Here is a 25632-nt window from a genome sequence, read left to right as displayed (position 1 = left end):
AGAGGTGGAAGCCAATTTTATATTGAAATCTACAGATAAATAAATTACCTATACCAGAAATTATATGGATGGTTTGAACCTGCATTTTATTCTTCCATCTCACTTACTGCTCTTTCTTGTCTATCAGACACTCTTCTAAGCAGGCTACAGCTAGAATTAAAGCACACAGAGTAAATAAAAGTAGGTAAATCCTTTACTATAAGGAACAAACCAAAACAAACAAAAAAAAAAGAAACAAACAAACAAAAAAGCACACAAAATACAACCAGCAAAACCACAAAATACACAAAAATACCAACCAGAAACTTTCCTCAAAGGTAGAAAAGTTACGTCTACCTGTTATTACACCAAAATATATATCCTCATCAGTTTTAATTCTTTCCAAGCTCTCACTGACTTGCTGTTGACTCATTAAGGGGAAGGAGGAAAAAAAAAAAACAAAACCAAAACAAACCACAGCACACTGTCTGTTGAGAGCTGTAGATACTGTCCCAGAACAGGCCAAACTTTGGGCAAATTGATGCTTAAAGAACATCACCCATGCACATATTAACTTCGCTAATATCACACATAAAGGGAAATCTGTAACATCATTATAAGAAAGTGAGTGAACATGTGCAGCATCACTCCAAAATTCTCTTTTGGAACAAATATAAGGGATATGGAAGTCAGAATAAAGCTGATCAAGCTGATGCAAGAAAATCAAAAGGAATGCAAAGTATTTTATTCAGTAACACCAAAACCCAACAGAAGGTATCTGCACCTACCTCCAAAAAAAAAAAAAAAAAAAAGCTAACATATCTACAAAGAGAAGAGACATCATCAATTAATACTGCATTTCTCTTCCTCAGTATGAGAAATATGCATGACATCAGCCCAGATTTTTCAAGCCATTACAGTTGGTGCATGCCACGGTCTCGAGTGACTGTAGCCAAAAAACTCAGCTGAAGGGCTGGAAAGACTTTTTACTGCAATAAACTATTACATTACAAATAAGGCAAGATATAAAACAAGAGCTTGGGAGGAAAATCTCCTTATCAGTATTTCTGCTTACATGAAACAGAATCGGGTACAAAGTCAGAGCACTGCATTGCATAGTTTAAATAAGCACCAGCAATGTAACCAGCATGATAGCAAATAAGCAACAGGGTTGCTTTAAGAAACCAGAAGGACACCGCATCCTGAAGCTAACGGAGTGTCAGGCTGATGGGACACTGAAGCAGCAGATAAAGCCAAAGTATTTGTTGTAAACTTTCCAGCATTCAGGCTTTATTTGTCCGAGTTCGGTACTCCCCTCTGTGGGTGGAGAAGCCGAGGCACTGCCTGACGTCACCCAGAGTTGGGATAAAGCGCAGTCCCACGGCTCTGCGGTGAGTTCAACTTCCCAAGAGGTGTATGAGGTCGGCGGCCCTGTCCAGCAGGTGCTCTGTTGATAGCACCCTTCCTCCTACAGCTCAGCTCCTCACACGGAACGAAGGAAAAAAAACCAATAACCAACAAAAAACTGTTCACAATGCCACAAAACGTTATTCTCCAAGGACCGGCACCCTGGGGATTCAGGCTCTCAGGAGGAATAGATTTTAACCAACCCTTAATCATAACCAGGGTATGTATTCTTTCCTTTCTATTTATTACAATTATTCATTGATGCAGATTTTTGCCCTTTACTTTTCTGGAGTTCAGAGATGCAGACAAAGCTGTGAGTAGATTAGCAAGTAGCCGTTAGTTCTGAGGAAAGCCAGCTGAACGCTAACAGTTTTTACAAGTTTTGTGAGACATGTTTCTGGGATTGCTTTACTGGTCTAAGAGACTTTAACTGCTTTTCTACTTATGCCTCCAAAATTAAAGTGCTTTGGTGGCAGAAAAACTCTGGCATGATTTCCCCAGGCATTCAGATGAAAAAATTAGTTTTGAGCCTACTAAAGACAAGACCTCACTTCTATCATTTTCACGACTAGCCTCTGTGCTCACTGGGGAAGAAAGCTGCCTGGCAGCAGCTCCTCATGTCTGGAAGTTTGGGCTTTCCAAACTCCGTGCCAACTTTACAAGATTAATCTGATTCATTTAATTAAATCAAGTTCTGTTGATTGCCAGCAAAGGCAACAGCACCTGTTTTTACATATGCAAAGGTTTTCATTTTCATCAGTGTTAAATCAGTGAATTATTAGAAAGTTATCCAGTCCTGAAGGAGATGGTGTTTTCTGCCATATTCAGAAACACACAGCTTACTTTACTGCCCTAATAAAGGGTAAGAATCTGAGCCTTCATTTTTTCATGGATTTTGACCTATTAATTGCAATTTATTTAAGAAAACGGTTACTTGGTGAATGGAGCATATGAAACAACTGTCAGCTGCCCTGCATCTACAGATATATATCTACTCAAAAGACAGGATATGTATATTTTGAAAATTGTGTTCAATGCACATCAGACTAGAATTAGTTCTCCTTATATTTTTGCTGCTTTTCAGAACCTCAGACACACCAAGAGCATGTTCTATGAGCCTCCAAATCACCAGTGCTTTGCTTTTTTATTTTCTGAAAGCCCTGCACTATGACTCAATATATATACTATGCCTGGTATTAAATAAACGTCAAGAGCCTTGAATGATGGATACCATTGGTGATGCCTTGCAGTAAATATGCTTCTAAACAAGAGTCTGTACAAAATTTAAGGACCAGCCTTTCACATATTATACTAGTAATAATTAATTTGAATCACTTATTCCAGATTTATATAAGCAAAAAAGACTTTACTTACTTTAAACAGAAGTAAACCAGAATGCTACTATTTGACTGTATGCAGCTTCATAACAAATATTCATAGGACATAGCAAAGCCTTTGGACAAACAGGAGACAAAAACATGGAAAAAAAGAGAAAAATATCTCTCTATGTTTGGGGGCCTTCATTACCTTTTATGGGCCTCCAAAAGGAAAAGAGTTTCCATTATCTCCAATGAGAAATATTTTAGTGGTGTCTGGTTTGTATTTTCTTTGTGTTTAGATTAAATGCAATGAAGTTTAAAACTGCAATAACAAAGGATGTTACTATAACTGTAACTTTCTAAAGAATAAATTACTTTGTAATTGACTCATACCTACCAAATGCCTCACAAGACCTAGGTCATTGATTTCTAGCATATTACAGAAATGCTCAAAATCACATTTCAAGTAGAACTATGAAATAACATATAAATAGGGAAAATTACATGTTTAAGTTTGCTTAACTCAAGTTCAAGAATATTAATGGCAGATTTGTTTAAAATTAGTATTTTTGTTGTTGCAGCATATATTTAAAGCACCCCTAAATAAGTATTCATGCAGTATCCCTCAAGAAGTAGTGAATATTTCACAAGATCCATATGCCTTGCTTTTCGGGGCCTAGGTGTTCCTTTCATAGAAGGTATCACCAGCAGTCCATTCACCTTTGATTTAACTGTCCTGACAAGAAAAAAATTATTAGCCATTAAAACAATAAATAGAAATTATTTTAAAACACATTTTGAATAAAATAATTGGACAGGTGTTAAATTTGGTTGGCTATAATCCTTGTGCAACAAGAGAAAGCCTTTACCAGGACTTGTCAAGAGAGGCAGACAACATAAGAGATCATTATCCACCTGTCAAAAGAACAGATGTCATCTCAAAAACCCATCTGCAATTTGTTCTGTTGTTTTGACTGTTTCAAACAAATGTAAAAACCACAGATCATCATCACTGGGAGAGTAGGAAGAACAGAAGGGGACTGAAAATAGATATACAGATTCTATTAAGGTCAGAAACAATTAATTAAGGTAAACATTTCTTGAAATCCTTGGAACTGTACTAAGAGATTACATCAATGAAGCTAATCAAAACCCTAGTCTTAATGAAACTCAGTAATTTCAGTTTATTCTGACCAGAAGATAACATTTTGGGTTAAGCATTTAGAGGAATGCAATCATAGAATTTAAGTCGCATTGAATAAAGCATTCCAGGAACAAATAAAACTTGTAGAGGTTGGAGGGAATGGTGAAATATTCTCAACTCTAGATATACATTCTATTTTAACATAAAACTTTACAGATCACAATGCAAGTATTTATATTAACTCAATTTTATATTTATCCACTGTGTCTGCAGACATTCATAACTACCAGAAAACACAGAGCCTGAAATATTTATGAAAGTGCCATTATGAGCTTCACAAGTCTATTAACAGATGCAGAGAGGTTTTCTTCAAAGTTTCATAGGAGACATTGCCCTTCATGTGGTTAAATGGCTGTCTGGTCTCTGACATCACCTGAATGCTCAACACATACCCTTGTATTTATCCAAATCTAAGATACCTAGGATACAGGAGCAACAGGCATGCCATACAGACATGTCCTGAAGAACAAGGCAAAAATTTTCCAAAAGCACCGGTAGACTCTACCTTACGAAGCCAGGGTGAGCAAGCAACAAACACTACAGTCATAATATGATTTTAAGTGTTCACAATACACATTAATGCATCACTAATAAGCTCCTTAATAAATAGTATCACTTACATTATTGAGGTACCCACAATATCAATAATTATACCCATGATACGGCGTAATCTTGCCGTGCACAACCTGGTCCCTCTCTATAAAATATAAGGTGCAGTACTCTTGTCTGCCCCCTTTACCCATAAGCAACAGTCAAGATTTCCCTGAAATATTGAGAGAGAAGAGCTGGTACCTGGCCATATTCATCCTATCCCATCCTAGCAGCAGATCTCCAGCTCTTTCCATCAAACCCAGGAAAAGCACATGAGGGAAAGGATTATACGAGGGCAGGTAGTTCTGCACCCTAGAAGGTCTGGGCAAGTAGAGCTCAGCACCCCCATCAAGACATTAAGGCCCAACAAACACATCCCAGAAGCCCAGCAATAACCGATTCAGCTAAGGAAGTACAGACTCCTGGCCCTTTCCCTCCTTGCTCCCACCAAGCAATGGTAACCCCGTTCATCCATATAGTGGTATCGCTGCAGCTGGTGACAATATGCTAAGAAGATCCAAGGGACTGTGAATTATTACCAGCAACACAGAGTAGGTTAGGTCCTACTAGCAGCACAGCTGCAGGGGAACGCACCATGCTAGGCAGATATGCTACTTTATACGGCAGGATCATTATCTCAGTACATTGCTGCAGTATACCACAGAGACAGCAGATGACTTGTTGTGACATGCAAGAAGCATAATCCACTGAGAAACCTATATAAGGATTATTCAGAAAAGCTCTTGAGAGGGAACCAAGACTGGCTAGTTTCTCCCATTTGGGGTATTAGAGCATCAACAGTCAAACTCGAACACTAGGAATTCCGCTGCAGTTTGTCATTCCATGCATGTCCACAACATGCTAAGCAAAGTCAGGAGCCATTCCAGGTTAAAGGGAGAAGCATGATCATACCTCTACTCCTGTCTTATTGTAATAATATAAGTGGTCTCAGTGTAGCTCATTTACACTTACAGCTGTTGAAGTCTGAGAAACAGACAATTTTGGAGACTTCAGTCTTCAAATTTATGAGCAACTTCCTTGATTCATACTCAAACAGATTATTCGGGCACCTTAACACTTCGTTAAGCACACAAGTCCATTCTTTTGGAGGGCAAGGGAGTAAAAGCCTCCAGCTGACCACACGTACCTGTATGAAAAGTTTGCCTGACTTGATAATAGCACATGCATTGCAGTTTGCTACAGTGAAATCAAAAATAAGTATACATGATGTAATGCAGAAAAAAAGCCCGCAAAACAAACTCGAAATTCTTTGAGCATTCAGACCCACCTAACAGAGATGGACAGCTGGAAAGAGGAGATAATTACTCTATTTGGCTCATTTTTGCCATTGTTTCAATACTAACACAGTGCAACACATATCAAAAATAATATTTCTATTATCAAAAAGAATATTTCTATTTGGCTTTTATACTGACAGTTAGTACTGTCACCTTCACAGGCAACAAGTCTGCCAGGCTCACTATAGCTGAGGTTCAGAACATACTGGAGGTATACTGGGCAGCTTGCTCTCTGCTTCTGCTGGAAAACTGGGAAACACCAGAAATTAAGAACATCTCCATAGCATGTTTTCCAGTCCTCCATAACACTTAAGTGCTATCTCAGTTATTAAACAGAATTGTTTTGGCTGTAGCAGAATCCATGGTGAGAAGAATTCTCTCCAATAGCTTTTTTACTTCATACTTGGCACAGATCAGAGAACTGCTCTTTTAAGTAAGACTATATTGATATTTGTATCATTCACAGTGGGATTCACTTACTTAAAAGTAAACAGCTAGTGTTATTTTAGATGAATCAACCTGTCTCCTTTGTTCTGCTCTTCCAAAATAACTGAATCCCAGAAGCTTATGTGCTACATCCATTAATTTAATGCTGCTGACCTGGTTATCAAAGGTCACCTAAAATGGCAACACACACCTCAGGGACCTAAATCTCACTCAGTGACCAAAGACCTGTTTAAGTGGTGTGGTGGTATAAGTCACCTGCTTGCAAATAAAGGCCTTCAATTCTAGAACAAGCTTTAGTAACATCTAAGGTCATGGCGTCTCTACAATAGTTATTTTAAAACAGAATTATGTTGCATTTCAATTATTTTAACCATGATGTAGCAGATTATAAACATGATAAAAAAAAAAAAAGCAAGAAAAGAAAGATAAGCTTTGAGCTATTTCTACAGTACATTTCTGTGAGGTATGAATTGCACTACACAGATCACCTTGAAGGATCAGGGCCACTGTTATTCAAATGCAGTGGGACTTAAAGCTAAGGAATTTAAGGAGTTCAGGGTCTGGATTAGACATGAAAAAAGATAAAAATGTCATTTCAGTACTATTAGCATATTTCTGATTACTTATCAATACAACATGAGCAGCCAAACTAGAACAAAACATACCACAAGTGGTGTTCTATATTATGCAGTCAGTGGCACATCATGCACATGAACATTAAGTAGTACAGTTTCTTAGCAGTTCTATTCTTCCGCTATTGCCTGGAGTTGTAAGGGGAAAACTTAACTGTTTTTTTCAAGCAAATTACACAACGGCAGTTGAGACATAAATTATTTTCACAAATCTGCATTAAATAGTTTCCACTCTGATTTCTGTAGTTACTGTAACTTGTCTTTGAATCTTCTAGCTAATTTGACATTATGATGAATGAAGCATTTATATGGTGATCTGACAATAGAACAATAGAAGGTCTGGCAGAATTAAGTACTCGCTTTTTTTGTAAGCCATCCAATAGCTGTTTACAGGCCCACACCCTCTCTCCCCAACCTGACAGGAAATAGGGAAGCATGGTAAAGTTTATTCTCTATCAGTTTTCAGGTATGCATGGTGCTTAAGCAGTTACATTTTTGGGTTTTTTTCAGATTACCCCTGGAAGTAAGGCTTCAGCTGCCAACCTGTGCCCTGGTGATGTGATTATAGCTATTGATGGTCTAAGCACAGAGACCATGACACATAACGATGCCCAGGAGAGAATTAAAGCAGCTACACATCAACTTTCTTTGAAAATAGAGAGGTATGTGTACATCTCTGTTTACTTCTGAAAGAAGATACTGCCCAGACAACTGATTACACAGTACAATTACTATATAGTGTAACTATTTAAGACTTTCACAAAACCTTTAAAATTACAAGCACCCAGACCTACCTCATCAACTCCATATCAGGCAAGACCCCAGAACATGTCTTCATGGACACAAGAATAATAGCTTCCCTCAGGCTACCCACATTTACTGAGCTGTGAACCATACTACCTACTGCCCCTGTTGAGTCTGTAAATCCTATGTTTGCTGTCAGTAAACAAACAGTTCTTCATATTTTTGGGAAATAATAAAGCCCTCAGCCAACTATCACTTGTTCAGTTACCTTCCTGCTCTTACGTTCCCTCAGCCACAGGTGCTTATCACTGCCTCCTACTCCAAATCACAGACAAAGCTACTAACACATCCTCCTAGTGAGAGAAAGCAACATCACGTCAGAACTTCATAAGGGGTGACAAAAGAGGGGGTTTAAATCCAACCTCTTTGGTCACAATATATTAAACCAAATACAGGAATCTCAAAGCAATGTTAATAACAAAACAAAGCTAAAAAACCTTCTCTTACCTAAACTGCAGGAGTCCAGAAACTTTTTCTGTTTGTTTCTCTCAACTAAAGCCAGCAAGATAAACAACCTGCATCTTCACATCTCGTAAATGAGTTTGCTCAGCCCTTAATCAGAATCACCTAGTGCCCTCTTTCAGCTGCCTCCGAGAATCAGGCAGCTCTGATTGATCGGAGGCCCTCAAGGAGGCACAGCACTTTATTACAGCTGACCACTATATTTCTTTCCTAATCAAGAAGGTAGGGGTTTTTTTTTTTGAAACGAGCACTGTCTAACTACTAGAGCAACACACCACAGTTAAAAATTCCTACAGTTAATTCTAGGTTCTGTTACAGATTGACGTGTGGCGTTTAGCAACTCTCCTAGGAAGCATTTTTCAAAATATGATAAGGGTAATTGTGTCTATGAAATATGTGCATATTTTTCAAATGCTAAATATTTGTATTTATATAACGAACAGTACTAGATTAATATTTAAAATTAGTATTACATTCTTTTAAAATTAGCTGCCAATTTTCACTTTGTCAATGAAAACAGAATTGTAACAGATATTTGCATGCCTAAGTGACTGAAAGAATCATCTGTGCAATTTCTATTCACAATTGCACATATCCTAGATTGCACTCTTCCTACACTGAAAAGCAGGCTTTGCATGGCTACTGTGTTCATAAAAAAAGGAATTGATGTTGTTCTGGTTTATGATTATTACTAGTGTTTTCACTTATTTGTGCAAAATATTCTGAGGACCCAACATTAATTCTATCAACCATTAAAAAAACAAAACTATAAAAAGTTTGGTCAGCTCAGGTCAGAAAGGCACTAATTTCCATCTCCCTTTGCATTTGTTAGCTACAAACAAATTACTTCCCATTGTTCACAGTACATGTAATTTTTATAAAAGTAAATATACTTTTTATATATTGTTTACATATAGTACACATTAAATGTTGAAGTATTTTTCTGTCAAACCATTAAAAAAGCATAGAATAAACTGCAAATTTTCAAGCTGCATTGTATTTTACAGGGACACATACAACTGTAAGAATTAGTTACTTAAATCCTGCCTTTCTTTCTTTCTAGGTCAGGAACTAAATTATGGTCCCCACAAGTTTCAGAAGATGGCAAAGCACATCCCTTCAAGATAAATTTGGAAGCTGAACCACAGGTATGAATTGTTAAAAGTTACCTAACCATTTCCATGCACCTTTTTATACTCTAAATGATCTCCCTTGTCTAAATGATCTCCCTTAAAATTATTCGAATAGCACTTCGTCCATTATCTGCCAGTTTAAGCTAATATAAACCATCAAAATTATGATACCTATGAATATAATTTTATCTGAATGGATGTTTTTGATTTTTCAGCTATAACTGAGACAAAACATTAACAAGTTACAACACATTTTCCCTTTTTTTTAAAACTGTACATATCGCCATAATTTTATTGTGGAAATAAAATATCTCCTTTTATTCTGATATGGTTTAAATTAGTTTAACTCTTTTAGAGATTCTTTATCATATGACGAAGCTCTTCAGTCAGGAATAAATGTCAAGTACCAAAGCAATGTGCTCATCACATCACAAAAGTCATTCTGATGTAACGGTCAGTTAAATGGAGAGATCCATTAATGCTGGATCTCTTTACTTCCATACATTTTTACACTATACCACAGAACTGAAAGTTACATACTTGTACAAAACCTGTGTACTGATCAATAAGCAAACCATTCACCACTTCTGACCAGCAAAGTCTTGATCTTTGTATATGATCAAAGCAAATCCAATCAATTGAAATCCTGCACCCTCTTGAAACACACCCAGTCCCTTCTGCAAAGTTCTAAGCCAAAGTCTCCATGTTGTTAATAGTTAATCAGCTAGCTTCTGTCTATAACTAGTGCTTTATTCCTTTGTCATTCCTCTTTAACCTACATGAACATTTGCTGTTCTCTCAAGAGGGGGGTGGGAAGAGCATTCGGATGATCCTGGAAGGCCAGGATCAAAGCAAGTATGTCAAAGTATTTATTCTGTGCTATCCTAGAAAAAAAATGTAAGTGCAGATTCCATTTCAATAAATCCTACGCAATAAATACTTCCACTTCTGTTTTCACGGAGACACTCCCAAACATGAATATGGCATTTCAGTGTTCCAGTTCTCTCTCCTCTTTCCAATCTAAAAAGTTGCATTAAGTGATACAGCAGACTTCATGAGAAATAACATAGCCTCTTCAGAAGTAGGAGATAGTATAGTGAAGAAACAAAACTATTCTAAATGCTTATTTTTATAGAATAGCTAGCAGGCACATAAAATAAACAGCAATGGAACAAATTCACCAAAAAAGCTGTAGAGAAAACCATGTAGGCATGTGTGACAGGGGAGTAATCCCTCTGCATGTAAGCTGCATTCCTAAAAAGGATAGTTACTTAAAAATAAATCACAAGATTTCACTAAGTGCTATTTGGCAGACTACTGAAAAGCAGTTTCCTTTGGGCAAGCAGAAAAACTGTTTCTCCTAGATTAAATAGCCAACCTCTTTATTTTAGTATACCTCTATCTTTCTTTCCTAGGAAAATCAGGAGTACTGAGCATATTTAATAAATAGTAGGCCCCTGAAAATACCAATGCTTGCAAACAAACATGCTAAAGCATTCTAGGGTTGATTTACATTTTAGATTAAATTCTTCCATCCAAAGACATCCATCACTCTGATCTCCCTGTGGAAAAAAATATAGCCTTTTTTTCTACAATTGCTGAAATTTTAAATTAAATTTCACTGCATATTTAGTCACCATACAAGAGACCCAGCAGTGTGTATACCAGTAGTGAAAACAGTACAACATCAAAGTTTAACCTCGGATGACAAATTATTGCACAATTATAACCTGTTCTGTTTAGGTCATATTAGAGTTTGCTGAAATCCAACAGTAAAAAAAGGCATTGAAGCCCAGACAAATGGATAAAAATCTAAAAGCAGTGTCGTGTTCCTTCAAATGCAAAACCCTTTTATCCAAAAGTATTGTACACATTGCCTGATATGCAGAAATGGAAAATCACTGAGTTCTATAAAAAAGCATTTCCTCCATTTACATAGTAATTAAAATCACTCCGAAGGTCATAGACATTATAAATGTAGTCAGATTTTTTTCACTCTTGCCAGATAGACATTTTAAACTTCACTAAGAAAGTTTCACAAAGGGAAGTCAAGAATTTAAAATACATTATAAGCCAGCTAAATAATATATGAAGACTTACACAGTCTTCTTAGTAGTAAGATGATAAAAGATAGTTATAAATGAAAGTAAAACATGTTTTATATTGTTCAGCAATTTGGCCAAATATTTGGCCAAAGAATACTTACTTTAGCTTCAATGAATAAAAATTATTCTACAGATGCTTGGAGATGGTTGTGAAAACTGATAAATGACTAACTACTGTTCCTACTTGCATCTGTGGAACAAGGAACCTTTACACTGTAGCACACTTTTGCATTAGGCTGAGAATCCCCAGAGAGTCATCTGGAGACTGAGATAGGAAATTGTCATAGCATAATGAAAGCTCTTGCCTTTTTGTCCTCTGGGAAGAGGAACCTGAGGCAACAATTCTAGTAAATCACTTATTGCTATAAGTGGCTGACTGAGACCCACTCTTGAAAGCTACACGTTCCCATATAAAAATGAGCCACCTAATTTCATTAGTCTGGAGCAACCTATAGCATGATGGATAAGCAACAGAAATAACAGGCTACTTGAAGTATTACTAATACAGTCACATCATATTCATAAAAATCTAAATGGCAAACTGTATCTTATAAAATTATTTTTTAAATCCTTTCTGCTGTATTGTCAATTTAAAACAACACAATGACCTGTACATTTTTTCTCAGTTACAATCCGTTGTTTCCATTACCACAATTTCTTTAATTGTTTTTATTTATGCTTTTCTTTTTTGCTTCTGTATTTGCCTATGAGCATTTTGTTCAGTGTGACTGGGCTTTTGGCTATGAAAGACATTATACATTCCTGGAAGATATAAATATACTATACACATAGATAAGTATAAAAATAAAAATAATAAAAAAAAAAAAAACAAAACAAACAAAAAACCACTATTCTAAAAAGTAAGTTTATAGCCTATTACCACATCTAATCAAGTTTTGAAACAATAGAATTATGCTAGTCTAGCTTTGAGGACCTACCCACTCTTCCACAACAGCATTCAGAGATAATTTCAGTCACATCTTACCTCAAAATGTAAACATCTGTGTACTGTCATAGCAATTACCCCTAAGGAATGCCATCATATGGTCTGTGTTGGATGCATTTCTACAGAATCTGGGGGCTACATTCATTCTATTCCTGATACCTTTATCAATGCAAAAAGTAGTTAGCCCTGAAAAAAGGACATTAGTCAGCTGGAAAAATAATTAAGAAATTAAATACTGTAATTCTTGAATATTGCTGATTAGGAATTTCAACAACCTCCAGTTCTCATTTAGCTTTTGAACTAAAGGAGGACTTTTCATAGATTCAATGAGATCCAATAAACACAAGAGCTGGACTATTTTTGCTGCTGTATGTTCTGTCACTGATATTTTATATGAATAGATGAGTTAAAAAGAAAATGGAATTTAAGTCTAACTAACTGCAAATACCTGTTTCACAACTGTTACATTGTAAACATGCTATTATGATGCCACATGTCTTCTGTGCTGTTCATTTGTCAACAAGAAATAAAAAAGGGGATGAAATTACAATGTTCACAGTTGTTTTTGTTTGTTTTGTATCATACATGGATTTAAATCAATTTTAAATACTTTGACATTAATCTTTCATTAAGTAGACATTATCCTCATGATCCTAAACACTAGTATATTATTTCCATTTACTAATATATTTTGTTAACTGCAACCCAGTTCTATCAGACAGAAACAAGGAATTGCAAGTAAAATCTTTGTGTCATTTATCTGATTGCTGCTTTCAGTAGCCTCTTACAGTGCAATGCTGCTAAACATTTTCATTTAATAAAACTGCTTTTTACTGTTTGCATTTTCTGGTTGCACATTCTATATATCCACGACTTTTCCTTATGTCTGTTCCTAAATATATTTCTGACATTTTTTAAATGAAAACAAATGGCCAATTCACATTCAGGTTTTCATAATTTTTATAAATTATTCACTGAAACTTTGAACAGAGACTTGATACTGTCTGAGAAAGGAAATAATGCTCTGAGGAATTAATAAAAATCTGCAGATGTCAAAATGTTTCCATGCTTATCTGATCTGCTCTTATGATCTTAATTTATTCTGTGGATTTGAGTATTCAAAGATCTACTTTGGGTTTTGGTAATAGGTTGTATTTGTTCTAGCATTCTTAAAGACCAGGGTAGTCTAAAAAAGGCATTTCTGCATAAAAAAAAAACCCACTTTGGTGTTTTATTTAGCAGAACTAGGAGACTAGTTTGTCTTGCAAGACATAAGTGAAAGACCACAATTACACGTGAATAATTTTAAAGCCAAAGATGTTGGGTGTATCACCATTAGAAATGTGATAGCAAACACCAGGCAGCACAAACTGTACACAGGGATTAAGCCAAAAGCTCCAGTACCTAAGATATAAGCTTCAACACCTTGAAATAAATCTTATTCGGTAGTATCAGATTTTAGACTGTCTATAGGTCATGCGACACAGTGGGATAGCAACATAAATACAGATATGGCCTACAGTATTGTAGGTGTATTTCTAGTACACCAGTCATGCTCAAAAACAAACCCACATCAGAGAACTGGCAAAGATTTCCACATTACCCATTTCTGAGTTTTACTTATTTATGATGATTTCACATTATCTTTAAATTATACAGCATCACAATTTTTGATGCACAGATATGCTTCAAAATATGGAATAAATTCAGAAGAATGTCCTCAACCTGATGAACATTCCAAAGTATTTCAGTTAAAGGAAGTGTTAAAAATTATGTGTTTTCTAGGCAAGACATTTACAATAAAATCTTCGTACCTTAGGAGTCACTTGATCAGTATGTGACAAAAATGCAGAAAGCAGAGATTACCACTAAAGCAAAGCAATTAAACTAACTATACATGAAATGTTTCTGAATGAAGAACAGAAACAGTGCAAAATCTAGAGAACAATGCAACAGAATACTATAATATTCATCCCTCCCCTTTCTTCTTAAAGTTGCACTTTATTTATAAATGTGGAATGCTTTCTGCTTGCCCTGAGACAGGAAAATAATAGTCTCTGAATGTGTATGGCTTAAGTAGCATATAGAAAATTCATGGAATAATATAGTATGCTTGCACCAGTTAAAAAATAACAAAGTCGCAAAAGTAAAAAATGCAGAAATTAACAATACTGATGTTGTCAGTTTTACTCATTACTAGCTTTGGTGTGCATTGTAGCTTTGTGTATTTTGTCTGCCTATCATGTACAGGAATTCAAGCCTATTGGTACAGCTCACAACAGAAGGGCCCAGCCTTTTGTTGCAGCAGCAAATATTGATGACAAAAGACAGGTAGTGAGCTCCTCCTATAATTCTCCAATTGGGCTGTATTCATCTGGCAATATTCAAGATGCTCTTCATGGACAGCTGAGGGGTCTCATTCCTAACTCATCACAAAAGTGAGTACTGTTATTTACTTATAATACATGGTCATTTGTGGTATATCACTGTCTGTTTTGTTTTCAATTAAAAAGTCCAGCTCTTGCTGTTTTTTTTCTGATAATCAGTTTATTGATTATCCAAAAAAGTGGTGATAAATGAAGCAATTTTTTCCAACACGGAAAGCTACCCATTCATCTCTGTAGTAGCAACGCTGCAGGTAGCTAAAATTTGCCCTCTATGCTGGGCTGCAACACCACCTACAATCCTTCTCTCTTATAACAGGACTTTACTCTGAATGTTTCTGAACACTAAAGTGATTCTGAGTGCCAGGAATGTACAAACAAAACACGGTTACTTCATGGTTATAATTTTTTAAATTTCTTATCTAATTTTTAACTAGAAATAAGCACCTGTAGGCCAAAGAACGTTATTTTAACCCTCTTTTCTTTACAGGATATGAACTACTTTGAACACAAGCACAATATTCGGCCCAAACCTTTCATAGTCTCAGGCCGAAGCAGGTTATAAACTCTGAGTGCTGTGCTGGATTTGGATGCATGGTGTTATTTTTTAATGGATACTCACCATTCACATTAATAAAGCATACTGATGCATTTGAAATTTACTTATAGTAGCATATCGTCTAACACTGATATAAAAAAAAAGAAAGAAAAAATGAAGTGGTTGAATTGCAGACATCAGGCTAGAAATTCAACTTTCTATTTCCAAAAGAAAGCAGGCCCACACTCCCATCTCAGTTATACTGATAAGAGCCTGAAGTAACTGTATTCATGTACCTGATTCAGTTTACAGCATAGTACCAGATATTGTATCCTTATAGATCTATGTTACTCTGAAATTCTTCTGTTCAAATGCAAATACATGTAATTTTTTAACTTGCTAAATAAAAGATAGCTAGCTCTAAAAGTTATCATCTAGACTGTTCAGTTTTCAGCAGTCCTCTATTTAGAAGGCAACCTAATGCAGAGCTAAAATAGAACTATCTGATGCCATACAAGTAAAGTTCTAAAATGCAGGAAAGCTTCTATGTTTATTTCCATCATTTTAGTGTAATATTCTTCTATCATAACTGGAGATGAAATGCCCCACTATTATTTACATTATTAAATACAGAGGGGTAAAAACAATGCAAACACTGTGGCTAAAAATGAAAGGAAGCTCGAAAGTGCCCGAGTAATGCAATATGTTGTTTTGCTACCCTTATCCTTTCTAGCAATAGCAGTTTTTACCAGTGGACTTATTCAGTGTTCTGGAAGTTCAAAATGCCTACATTTCAATGATACTAGTTTAAGTCTGACAAACTAGACCAGAAGAACAGGATGATACTTGATTCCTGTGTACAAAGGACATTCTCGTATGGACTATCAGTTTTGTGAGATGTGTTAAATTTTTCAACTACCTGAGTGATAAAGAAGAGACTGTAGAAGATAGATAGAGCCCCATCCTTCTGTGAACAAGAACTACCAATGTAGAACACTGCCACCGTGGAGAAAAAGTGCCCATCTCTCCTTGCAGTCTGATGCTCATACAGGGTAAAAGACAAGAGTCCTCAGCAAACATGCATGGCCTCTGTAGGCAGCACTTACATACTGTACCTAAACTGACCTTTGGACCAGCAGGTACCATTTGCAGGTACCTAATCGGATTTATGGGGATTCAATATAGTGTATCAAGAGCCTAATCTCCTAATTCAGAAGCCTCAATTACACAATACTTTCCATTAAAATACTGAAGTAAATGACCATTTTTCAGCATGTCAAATGGGGGAAAAAACCTGCAAAAATTAACCTGACAGTGACACAATGAGTTTCAGAACTTTAGTTGGGCAAGGTCTGTCAGGTGTTCTAGCACTGGAGAAGTCTGCAGTTACAAACTGCAGAATCTCTGATGCACGGTGTTATATCTACAAAACCTTCGTTGTCACACTGTTTGTCTGCTACTTTTTCATCAGTTTGGCTCCATATGTATCCTCTGCTAAACACAGCAGAAAACAAACCACCTCCTTGACTGTAAATATCCCTTTAGGAAAGACAAACGATGCTAAATAGGACTTTGACTAAAAGAAGAGCTGATTCTGGGCTGTGGGTTTGAGCTAATACATCAAACATTAGTCACAATTTTGGACTTAACTCTGTCAAAACTAACTGGAAATTATATTTAATTATATTTTATTTATACTTATAATTTATTCTGCTTTAACAATACTTTGGCTGCTCATAGCAAGAGTTGTGCTTTTTCTAGCCTCTTCCTGCTACTTTCCATTTACTAACATAATCAGCACTGACAAAACTTACTCTACTGCAGGATCTAAAGGTGGTCTTGATTATTCTAAAAGAAAAGACTGTAAATTTATAAGTTGCCCCTGTGTGAATTTTTTGGCTGGCTCATGCTAGGCAATGATGAAGAACTGTACTTCTGCCTTAAGGCTTGACTACTGTTTCTGGAATTACCTTTGTTTTGATATGTCTTTGATGGTAGAGAATATACTTCCCTTTACATCTCTGAGAAAGTGGTCCTACACAAACTCCCCTCTGAATCAAAGGGAGAATTCTGTGTCATCTTCTCCACCCAGAAGTAGCTACTGGGCAGAGTACTGTACTATCAAACTGGGAAACAGAGTATTCTCCCAGGTTTACAGAGAAACATTCAGTTTAGAAAGAACTAACCACATCCCTGATATGCAGGTTGAAGGAAAGAGATTAAGCATTTATCATCTCAGAGCTGCAAATATCACATAAATGTTAAACAATGACTGTGGTAAGCCTGGGTTATGTGCTGTTACACAGCAACAGCAAAGAAATATCTCGTAACAAAGAAAGCCTCTGAGTGGCTGTGGAGAAAAGACTGAAGTGTTCAAAATAGTGACACTGAAAAAGACTCTGAGTTTAACATTCACATTATTTTACTAATCCTTTTCCAGAGATGTCAAATTGGTGTCCAGTAACTTTACTTCAGTGACGTCAAGCAACATGAGTATTTCTAAAAAACTGTACATCTTTTTAGTTATATATAAATTATATGGAAGCTCTACTTCAACAGCAGTAAAATTAATTTTCTGAATACATACCCATTGTTCTTGTGAAGGACCACTTTACATTTTACTGTAAACACTGTATTTTAGAAATGCAAAAGTATGCCTGGCTGTTTAAGTATCTTTTCTTCTTTAAAATTTACAACAAATATTTTTAACATGAAATATATTTTTAAGCTCATTTTAAAAGATTAATAAATATCTTACTGTAGAATTTAAGGAAATCTAGGAAATGTCACATGGATTATTTTACACTATTTTATAGTAGTCTCCAACTGTGCACTGAGATGGTTGTGAGGTACAGGACTGGAATGATGTGTCTAAGATTCCAGCACTGGAGGTGTTTACTCTGTCACTGACATGGACAACTCACATAACCTATGTATGCTACCCTTTTGCAGATGTTAAGAATTACTCACAGAGAATTTTAGGGAGGTTTAAATAATCCTCAGTAAAATCCAGCATTAAAAATGTAAAGCAATATTATGTTCTGAATTATTCAATGTATCAAAGAATTATTACTATCTTTAAAGAAAATGCATAACAGAATTTTAAAGACTGCTTTATAGGTGGCATTGATACTTTTTACAGGAAAATACTTTTCAATGAATACACATACTTTTGCTTTTCTTGACTATCTGTATCTGTTCCAGTTACGCTTTTCAGCCCTGTTAACATCACCGTATTCCTGTACTTTTCTCTTTATTCTCTATAATCCAATACTGCATTGCACACTCCTCTGTAATCTGGCTATTAACACAGTGGATGCAGCACTCCTTCGGGGATTGACTGTGGCAGTGGACGCAGTACCCCCTCTTCGATTAGCACGGTTAGCTCTATCTGCCCTACCGAGCTGAAAGCAGTGTCTAGGATGGCCCCTAACATTCCCCTGGAAATGGAGCTTCCCGGTGTCAAGATTGTACACGCTCAGTTTAACACACCTATGCAGTTGTACTCAGATGACAATATCATGGAAACACTGCAAGGACAAGTTTCTACAGCTCTGGGGGAAACACCTGTAATAAGGTAATTAGAGCAGTATCTTTAATATTTACGAATCTATAAATTTAGACTATATACCAAAAATCATGAGCTTCAGTAATATCACACTGTTTCTATGAAGATGGGTAAAAGGATTAGAGAGAACCTAAGTCATTTAATGCCACTCAGTATTTGCATTAAAATACTAGTAATTTATGATTTTTAACCCAAAGTATTAAAGGAGTCCTTCAGAACTTACAAATAAATATTTCACATGAAAGAATTTTCTTTTTGTAGCTAATAAATAAAAACTGACGATACTACCTGGACTATTAGCTGAGTGACGACTCCAAATCAAGATTCTGATTGCCTCCAAAATTCAAAACTATTTATTATTGTTATCATAATTATTTAATAGCCATTTAACAACTCATTCTTACTAATAATTAATAAAATATTATTATTAACTCAAACTTATTTCAACTGCTGAAATAACCTGAAAATCAGGTTATGAAGCTTGGGAAATCTTGTAGATGTTTATAATGTTTTCGATATTTAACTCTCATTCAGGACAACTCATTCAGTACAACTAGCTCTTGTCCAAAAAATGACAGAATTGGCTTTGTAGGCCTACAAATCCACTTCTGAATTTTATCCATTGCAATGACTAAAAGTCAGGTAGGAATCTTATGTATCTGAATAACAATCAGGATTATACAATAAAAAGTTTTAAAGCACTATTAATTTTTTTCAAGGGACAATTCATCATTCATGTTGCTTTATCTTTACTTTTGCACAATATTCACTTATTCTTCTCTTTTACAACAGTACTTAATTCATATGTATGGTGTAAACTAAAGCTAATTACTAATATTTTAAATAAGCAATAATCACTGGCAGCAATGAGCCTTCTTCAGCACCTTGCAGACTTGGGCTGTTACTAACCATAAAAATCATATTTATATAGAAGTATTAAGTTCATCCTATCTGATGAAAAAAACCCACGTAGTTCATTAAGTCTTTGCAGAGTGATGTTACTGTACTGCATGAATATTTACCCTCAGTCACAACAATTAGAGAACAATAAAAGAAAAACTTGCTTTTTCTTTACTCTGAAATCATTGATTAAGCCTAGAGTACTCAGATTTCACAAATACCTGAGGCATTCCCAGTTTGAGAACTGACTCTCTACACAGGTTTGAAATGTCTCTTTTGTTGTGGGGTTGGTTTTCACCGTATATGCATTTAGAAATGTTATCTCACACCTTTGTGTCTGTTTTTTTGCCCTCTGTATGTAATTGTGTTATCACTTGTTTGATGTTTAGAAATATTTTTGTAAAGAGGTGAGAATCGAGGATTTAATTAGCCACTGGTGAGAACTGTAAAAACTCAAAGCTTGTGACAAGAAAAGAAAGTGGTAGTTTCTTCACCAGTTTAAAGGTGGCTCAGATAAATCTGTTGATTGATGAAGATGCAAACAATTCACTTAAGCAACAGGAGTCACTGCTTAACTGCTGCTGCTCTTGCTGTGCCATCTGACATCTTAGATGCTACCAGGGAAACAAACCAAACCACATGAAGCAAACCCAAGTCTAATCCCTTGTGGAATTAGTTGCTTATTTCCAGTGGAAACTCACCTAAGGTTTAACAGACAGTAGGAGGCCAGTTGTAACAGAAAATGTAAACTGGACATTTATGTCTGTAGCAGTGAGGTAACAGACTTCAGAGAAGTAAATTTGGACCTTTCTAATTAGTCCCAGCAGCAGTTTGAAATTTGCAGATGCCACACATTCAGCCTCATTCCTGCCAGTGCATACAGTCATCTACTCTTCCTCTCAAGTAGTTAAGATGTTAGCTATCATGATCAACTTAAAACATTCAGCACAGTCTAAAATACCGTGAAATATTCTCAGTAAAATCTTTGGCTCACATGTCATTGGAAATTCATCCATCAACTGTTGTTTGGACAATAATTTACTTTATATTTTTATCAAAACGTTTCCATTACAAAAGCCATGTCCCATTCTAATTAAGAGATGGAATTTCCATTCATTAGCGTTCACTTTACCATGGTTCCTACTATGCAATACCTACTTCATTCTTTTTTGTCATCTCCATAAATTAAGTAAGTAACAATTATCTTAGCCAAATAATCACTGTATTAACTAGTGATCAAGACAACTTAGAAAAGGACGAACACCTTCATGTCATGATACTCTCCCAAAAGATTTGTTTCCTTAGGTTTCAGCTGACCTTATGTAAAGATATGAGCTGCAATTTTAACAACATTCTTAAGGCCAGCTGCTGTGAAAATGGAACTTCTGGATACAGTACCAAAGAGCACCTGGTAATACAGCAGTTGATTACATGAATGCAACTGCTTTGAGGTTAAACACAGCTACTAGCCTATTTCCAAATGCCATGAGAGACAGAACAGTAATTATGGAAATAGTTTCACGAGTTTGCAGATTTATTTTTGTAACAATTGCATAGAGTTTTTTTTTTTTCAACACTTTTTAGATCAAGAGGAGGCTATATAAAGCAATGCTGCCTGAAGGACAGACTTTCCATAGCTGTAGAAACACAGTCTTTGTTTGTTTCCCGAACCATACTCTATGCCTGGTAGAGCTATTGTTTTGAAGTTATGCTTGTTAAACTGCTTTATCTGCTCTTCTTCCCTGTGATACAGTGACCCACCTCCCAACGCAGTGCCTCAGTCTGACGTGTACAAGATGCTGCATGCCAACCAGGAGGAGCCCAGTCAACCTCGCCAGTCTGGCTCCTTTAAGGTGCTCCAGAATTTAGTCTCCGAGGAAGGTGGTTAATAATGACATATTCTACCTGTTCAAAGCGTTTTTAAATGTTTGTGGGAAGGGGTAATCAGAAGAAAATATAAGAGATCAGAGCTATGCCAATTTCTAAAAGCCCAAGTCATTCTGCATCTTACAGATAGCACACAGTCTCCTAACGTTTCCCCCCCTCGCTTTTATAGCTAGCAATCTCCTGTGTGAATAAAATGGGCGTGTTAATCACATTTTTCAGAATCTCTTCTCAGATTTTAAGATTGCTAATGCACAAAGTTGACTTTAACTGAATGATAACAAGTTTTATGCAAGAGAACTTTTGGGACAAGCTGCATAGACTCATGACACCAAGAAAGAAAACACTATCTTCCACATTCAGGAAAAGAGAAATTTAAACCAACTCCTAAAATAAGTTTTATCCATCCCCTCTCCATTCTAAATAAAGATTGAAGAGGATGATATAATTTACAGTCATATTTCCTTCAAATGAAGAAGTTTTGAAAATAATATTACTAAAGCTGCAAGTTTGTTATATTTACAGTATGTGTAAAGAATAAAATAATACAAAAATTAACCTAAAAGGTAAATACTTCAAATTTAAATTTTTATCTCTTAATTTTTACCAGAGAAGGGATAAATACATCTAATTGTCTATATATATAATTGTGGTGTTTTGTTTGGCAATTTCTTGTATTTTGCAATAATTCATATCATGTTACTAATCTTTCTGAATTTGTTATATGGTTAGTTACATAAATAAGAAGCTTTCTAACAACAGGACTTGACTATGTTATGTTGCTATGTTGAAGTCAAATGCTCTGCCCTCTCTTGCTTTACCCAAGACCTGCTATCAGAAAATTAGATGATGTCTACAGGACAGAGAGCACTATATATATAATCATTTTTGTACTTGTTTTATGGCTACAACTACATCATATTTTTCCCAATTTCAAAGCGGTGGAATCTGGCCCACTAAACTTATATAGAGAAACTTTATTGTTTGTTGATATAAGTGAAAGCCTGTAAATACAGTCAGAAGTGTATTTACAGGAAAAGTATTTAACTGCATCAGATGCTTTTATATTAGCCTGTATATAACAGGATTGTTTTGGTTCTCAGATGGACGCCCCACGGGTACAAGAAGTGTGAAAGCACCTGTAACAAAGATACCTACTGCCATGCCTGGTGCCCAGAAAGTGCCACTGTGCGACAAGTGTGGAAATGGGATTATGTAAGTAATTTCTTTTTAGTTTTAGAAATCTCTAGTTCAAGCACATGGCCTGAAACACCACTGCAGACTACAGAAATGCTTTCCAAGTGATGGTCTTGGTCTCCATCTGCACTAGTAGAAAAATACTTCTAGAGAACAGAAATATAAAAATATATTGTTCTAAATCCCAAATTATTAACCTGTACCTTAGACACTTTCAATACAGATTATTTCAGTTTTGAATATGTACTGCCAAGGCTTTCATCAAGATTTCTCATGACCTTTTGCAAGTCAATCATTAACATATACATAATGAAACCAGCAATTACCTGTGCTGTATTGTTGCAGGCTGTGAATTCTCAAAAGTTTATTGGTAGTGTAAGGCATCTTCCTCCCAAACCAGTGGGAGTATCCAGAAAGCTCTATTGGCCTGTTTTAAAACTACCAGATTCTATCTCAATGACATCACTAACTTCAGCAAAGAACACAGATAATGATGATCTCAGAGAACACACTCACTGGGAGAAAAAAAAGTGGTTTTTAAACTCATTTTGTCACCATTTTGATAGGTTAGACTATTTTCTGTGTTGTAACCAAACTAACGTGTTTCTTCAAACTCTGGTTTTCTGATGAACTGTTGAACTATGTGATCCACTCCACAGCATTTTATGTCACTTATTCAAATTCCGCTTCCAACCTTAAACTATATAGTTGTTGAAAAACAAAAAAACAACAGCCAAAAAAAAAAAAAAAAAAAAAGATGAACAACCTAAAAGCCTTAAGATAAATACCTAGAATTTACTTTGTGTCATATCATAGTTTCTTCTCACTTTAAATTCATATGAATTAATTGGTTTTTTTCTCTTCATTTTTTCCATATAGAGGAACAGTGGTGAAGGCACGTGATAAGTACCGGCACCCAGAATGTTTTGTGTGCTCTGACTGCAATCTCAACCTGAAACAAAAAGGCTACTTCTTTGTGGAGGGCCAACTATACTGTGAAGCTCATGCACGAGCTCGCATGAGGCCACCAGAGGGATATGAAGCAGTTACTGTTTACCCAAAATGCTAGTCTTATGTTAACACATGAATATATGCATGCACACAAAAAGCCATTAACAGCTTAGAACTGCAGTACAAGCGTCAGGACTTCTGTCTCATCCCTAAGTAGCAGCTTTTAAATCTTTTTTTGTGGGATTCTGAGGGAGGTGGAGGTCCCTATTAGCCAGCAGTAGCATATTATACCAGTAAAATTCTGCTAAAATATTATATTTTAAGTTGACAATATAATTCAATGAAGTATAAACTAAAACAGCTGTACTGGAATACAAAAAGTGAAACAGCTGAGATATTACATGATTACTACAGCATATAAGTGCTGTAATCAAGACATTATTTTTAACATAAATTAAGTATCTGTGCAAACACCAAAGCCATCAAAGTGCTACAGGCTGGGCCCTAACAAATGTAGAAACTTGACAGATCATTTAAAAAGCAGCTATTTTACATGGATAGTAAAAAATAAGCAGTTGTACATGTCTGCTTCTACCATCTATTATTCAACTACCATTAATGTATGCCAAAAATAGATTTTGCTTACTTTGCTTGAAATTTGGGGTTATACTGACTTAATTTTCTGATGCGGCAACTGTGAGGAATAAATAACAAGTCATACGATAAGATGGCTAGTATAATAAACACTGTTTAGTAAGAAGCAAAACAGAAGCTCTACATTGTTTTAATGATTTGCAGTGAAATCAGCTTTCACATCACCTAGCAGAAAATTGTTCTGAGACACACACACACACACATTGCTTTTTGGGAAAAAAAGAAAGCCACCACACTTTAATATGAGCTCACTGCAAATTTAGAATGAAAGTAAGTTTAAAAACCTTTCTGCAGAAAATGGTACTGGTTTTTGCATCTCCATCTTTCATTTACCACAATAGAAACAATAGAGAAATAGCATCATAATGTCTTTATTGCTGGTAAATTAAAACTTGGACAACTTTAAAAATAAATGTTAATTAAAATATGCAAAGGAAAGATCTTCTATAAAATGTGCTGTGAAGTCCCAAGGAAAAAAAAAAAAGGCAGAAAGAATAAAGTTTTAAATCACTTTCTGAAAGCTTTCAAGGGCTACATTGCTTTCAGGTAGGTGCCAGCTACCTGACTGACAAACCAAACCTTAGCATTTTCAAAAAAATATCAACACAGTTCATAAATGAATCCACTTTAAAGTAGAAAAATCTACAAAATTTTATATCAAAAGACTAGCAGAAATTAACAACTCGGTGGAAAAATATCTTACATACCTTCCCCATTCTACAATATAAGAAGCTAAAAATGCAAGAAGACTATGGAATCAAAGTAAGAAGTTGTACATACTTTAAATTTATTTTAAAAATTCAGACGAATCCCAAAGCTTGAAATACGATGTCCACACATATTCAAAGACTTTTTCAAAATGTCTTAAAGTATTATTTCAGAATTTAAATGTTTTTAAAATGTGCATCACTGCAATTATAATTTATGTCTGCATATCAAAAGCAGACATTAAAAAAGTGTTGCACCCTTTTAAAGATTACTTCCTGAATTATTTTGGGGCACAAATCATAATTCTGCTTCTCATGTACCATGGAGGCTATCTGTAGCATTTATATTTTTCCACTGATAAAGCCCATAAAATAGATCTGAAAATCCTTTTGAAAGTGAGAGTGCACATAATGTCTATATTTACAAGCCTAAAATGTCATCCGTGTTTTAAAATATTTGCTTAATGTTCATTCATTTGTGGGGTAACTGAAGGTAAAAATAAATCTACTACATATGATAAA

General features: G+C 35.5%; 1 protein-coding gene across 3 annotated transcripts; it reads left to right on the top strand.

The window, feature by feature from the left end:
• The first annotated feature begins 1248 nt into the window (after positions 1-1248).
• PDLIM3 (PDZ and LIM domain 3) lies at positions 1249-25632 on the top strand. Of its 3 annotated transcripts, none has more exons than XM_009976326.3 (8): positions 1249-1606; positions 7388-7539; positions 9207-9291; positions 15202-15269; positions 18563-18826; positions 21471-21598; positions 22705-22816; positions 23678-25632. In XM_009976326.3, exons 1-8 carry the CDS (start codon positions 1514-1516, stop codon positions 23865-23867), a joined length of 1092 nt encoding a protein of 363 aa, XP_009974628.1. In that variant the 5' UTR covers positions 1249-1513; the 3' UTR covers positions 23868-25632. The 3 variants fall into 3 exon arrangements, with proteins under 3 accessions (XP_009974628.1, XP_009974627.1, XP_009974629.1); XM_009976325.3 differs by having other exon boundaries at positions 21471-21601; XM_009976327.3 differs by lacking the exons at positions 15202-15269; positions 18563-18826 and adding an exon at positions 14578-14765 and having other exon boundaries at positions 1254-1606.

This window comes from Tyto alba, unplaced genomic scaffold (assembly GCF_018691265.1).
Source record: "Tyto alba isolate M040663 unplaced genomic scaffold, T.alba_DEE_v4.0 Super-Scaffold_6, whole genome shotgun sequence".
In the NCBI taxonomy this organism is placed as follows: domain Eukaryota; kingdom Metazoa; phylum Chordata; class Aves; order Strigiformes; family Tytonidae; genus Tyto; species Tyto alba.
Note: the sequence above shows the minus strand (reverse complement) of the source record. Positions and strands in the feature narration are given on the sequence as shown.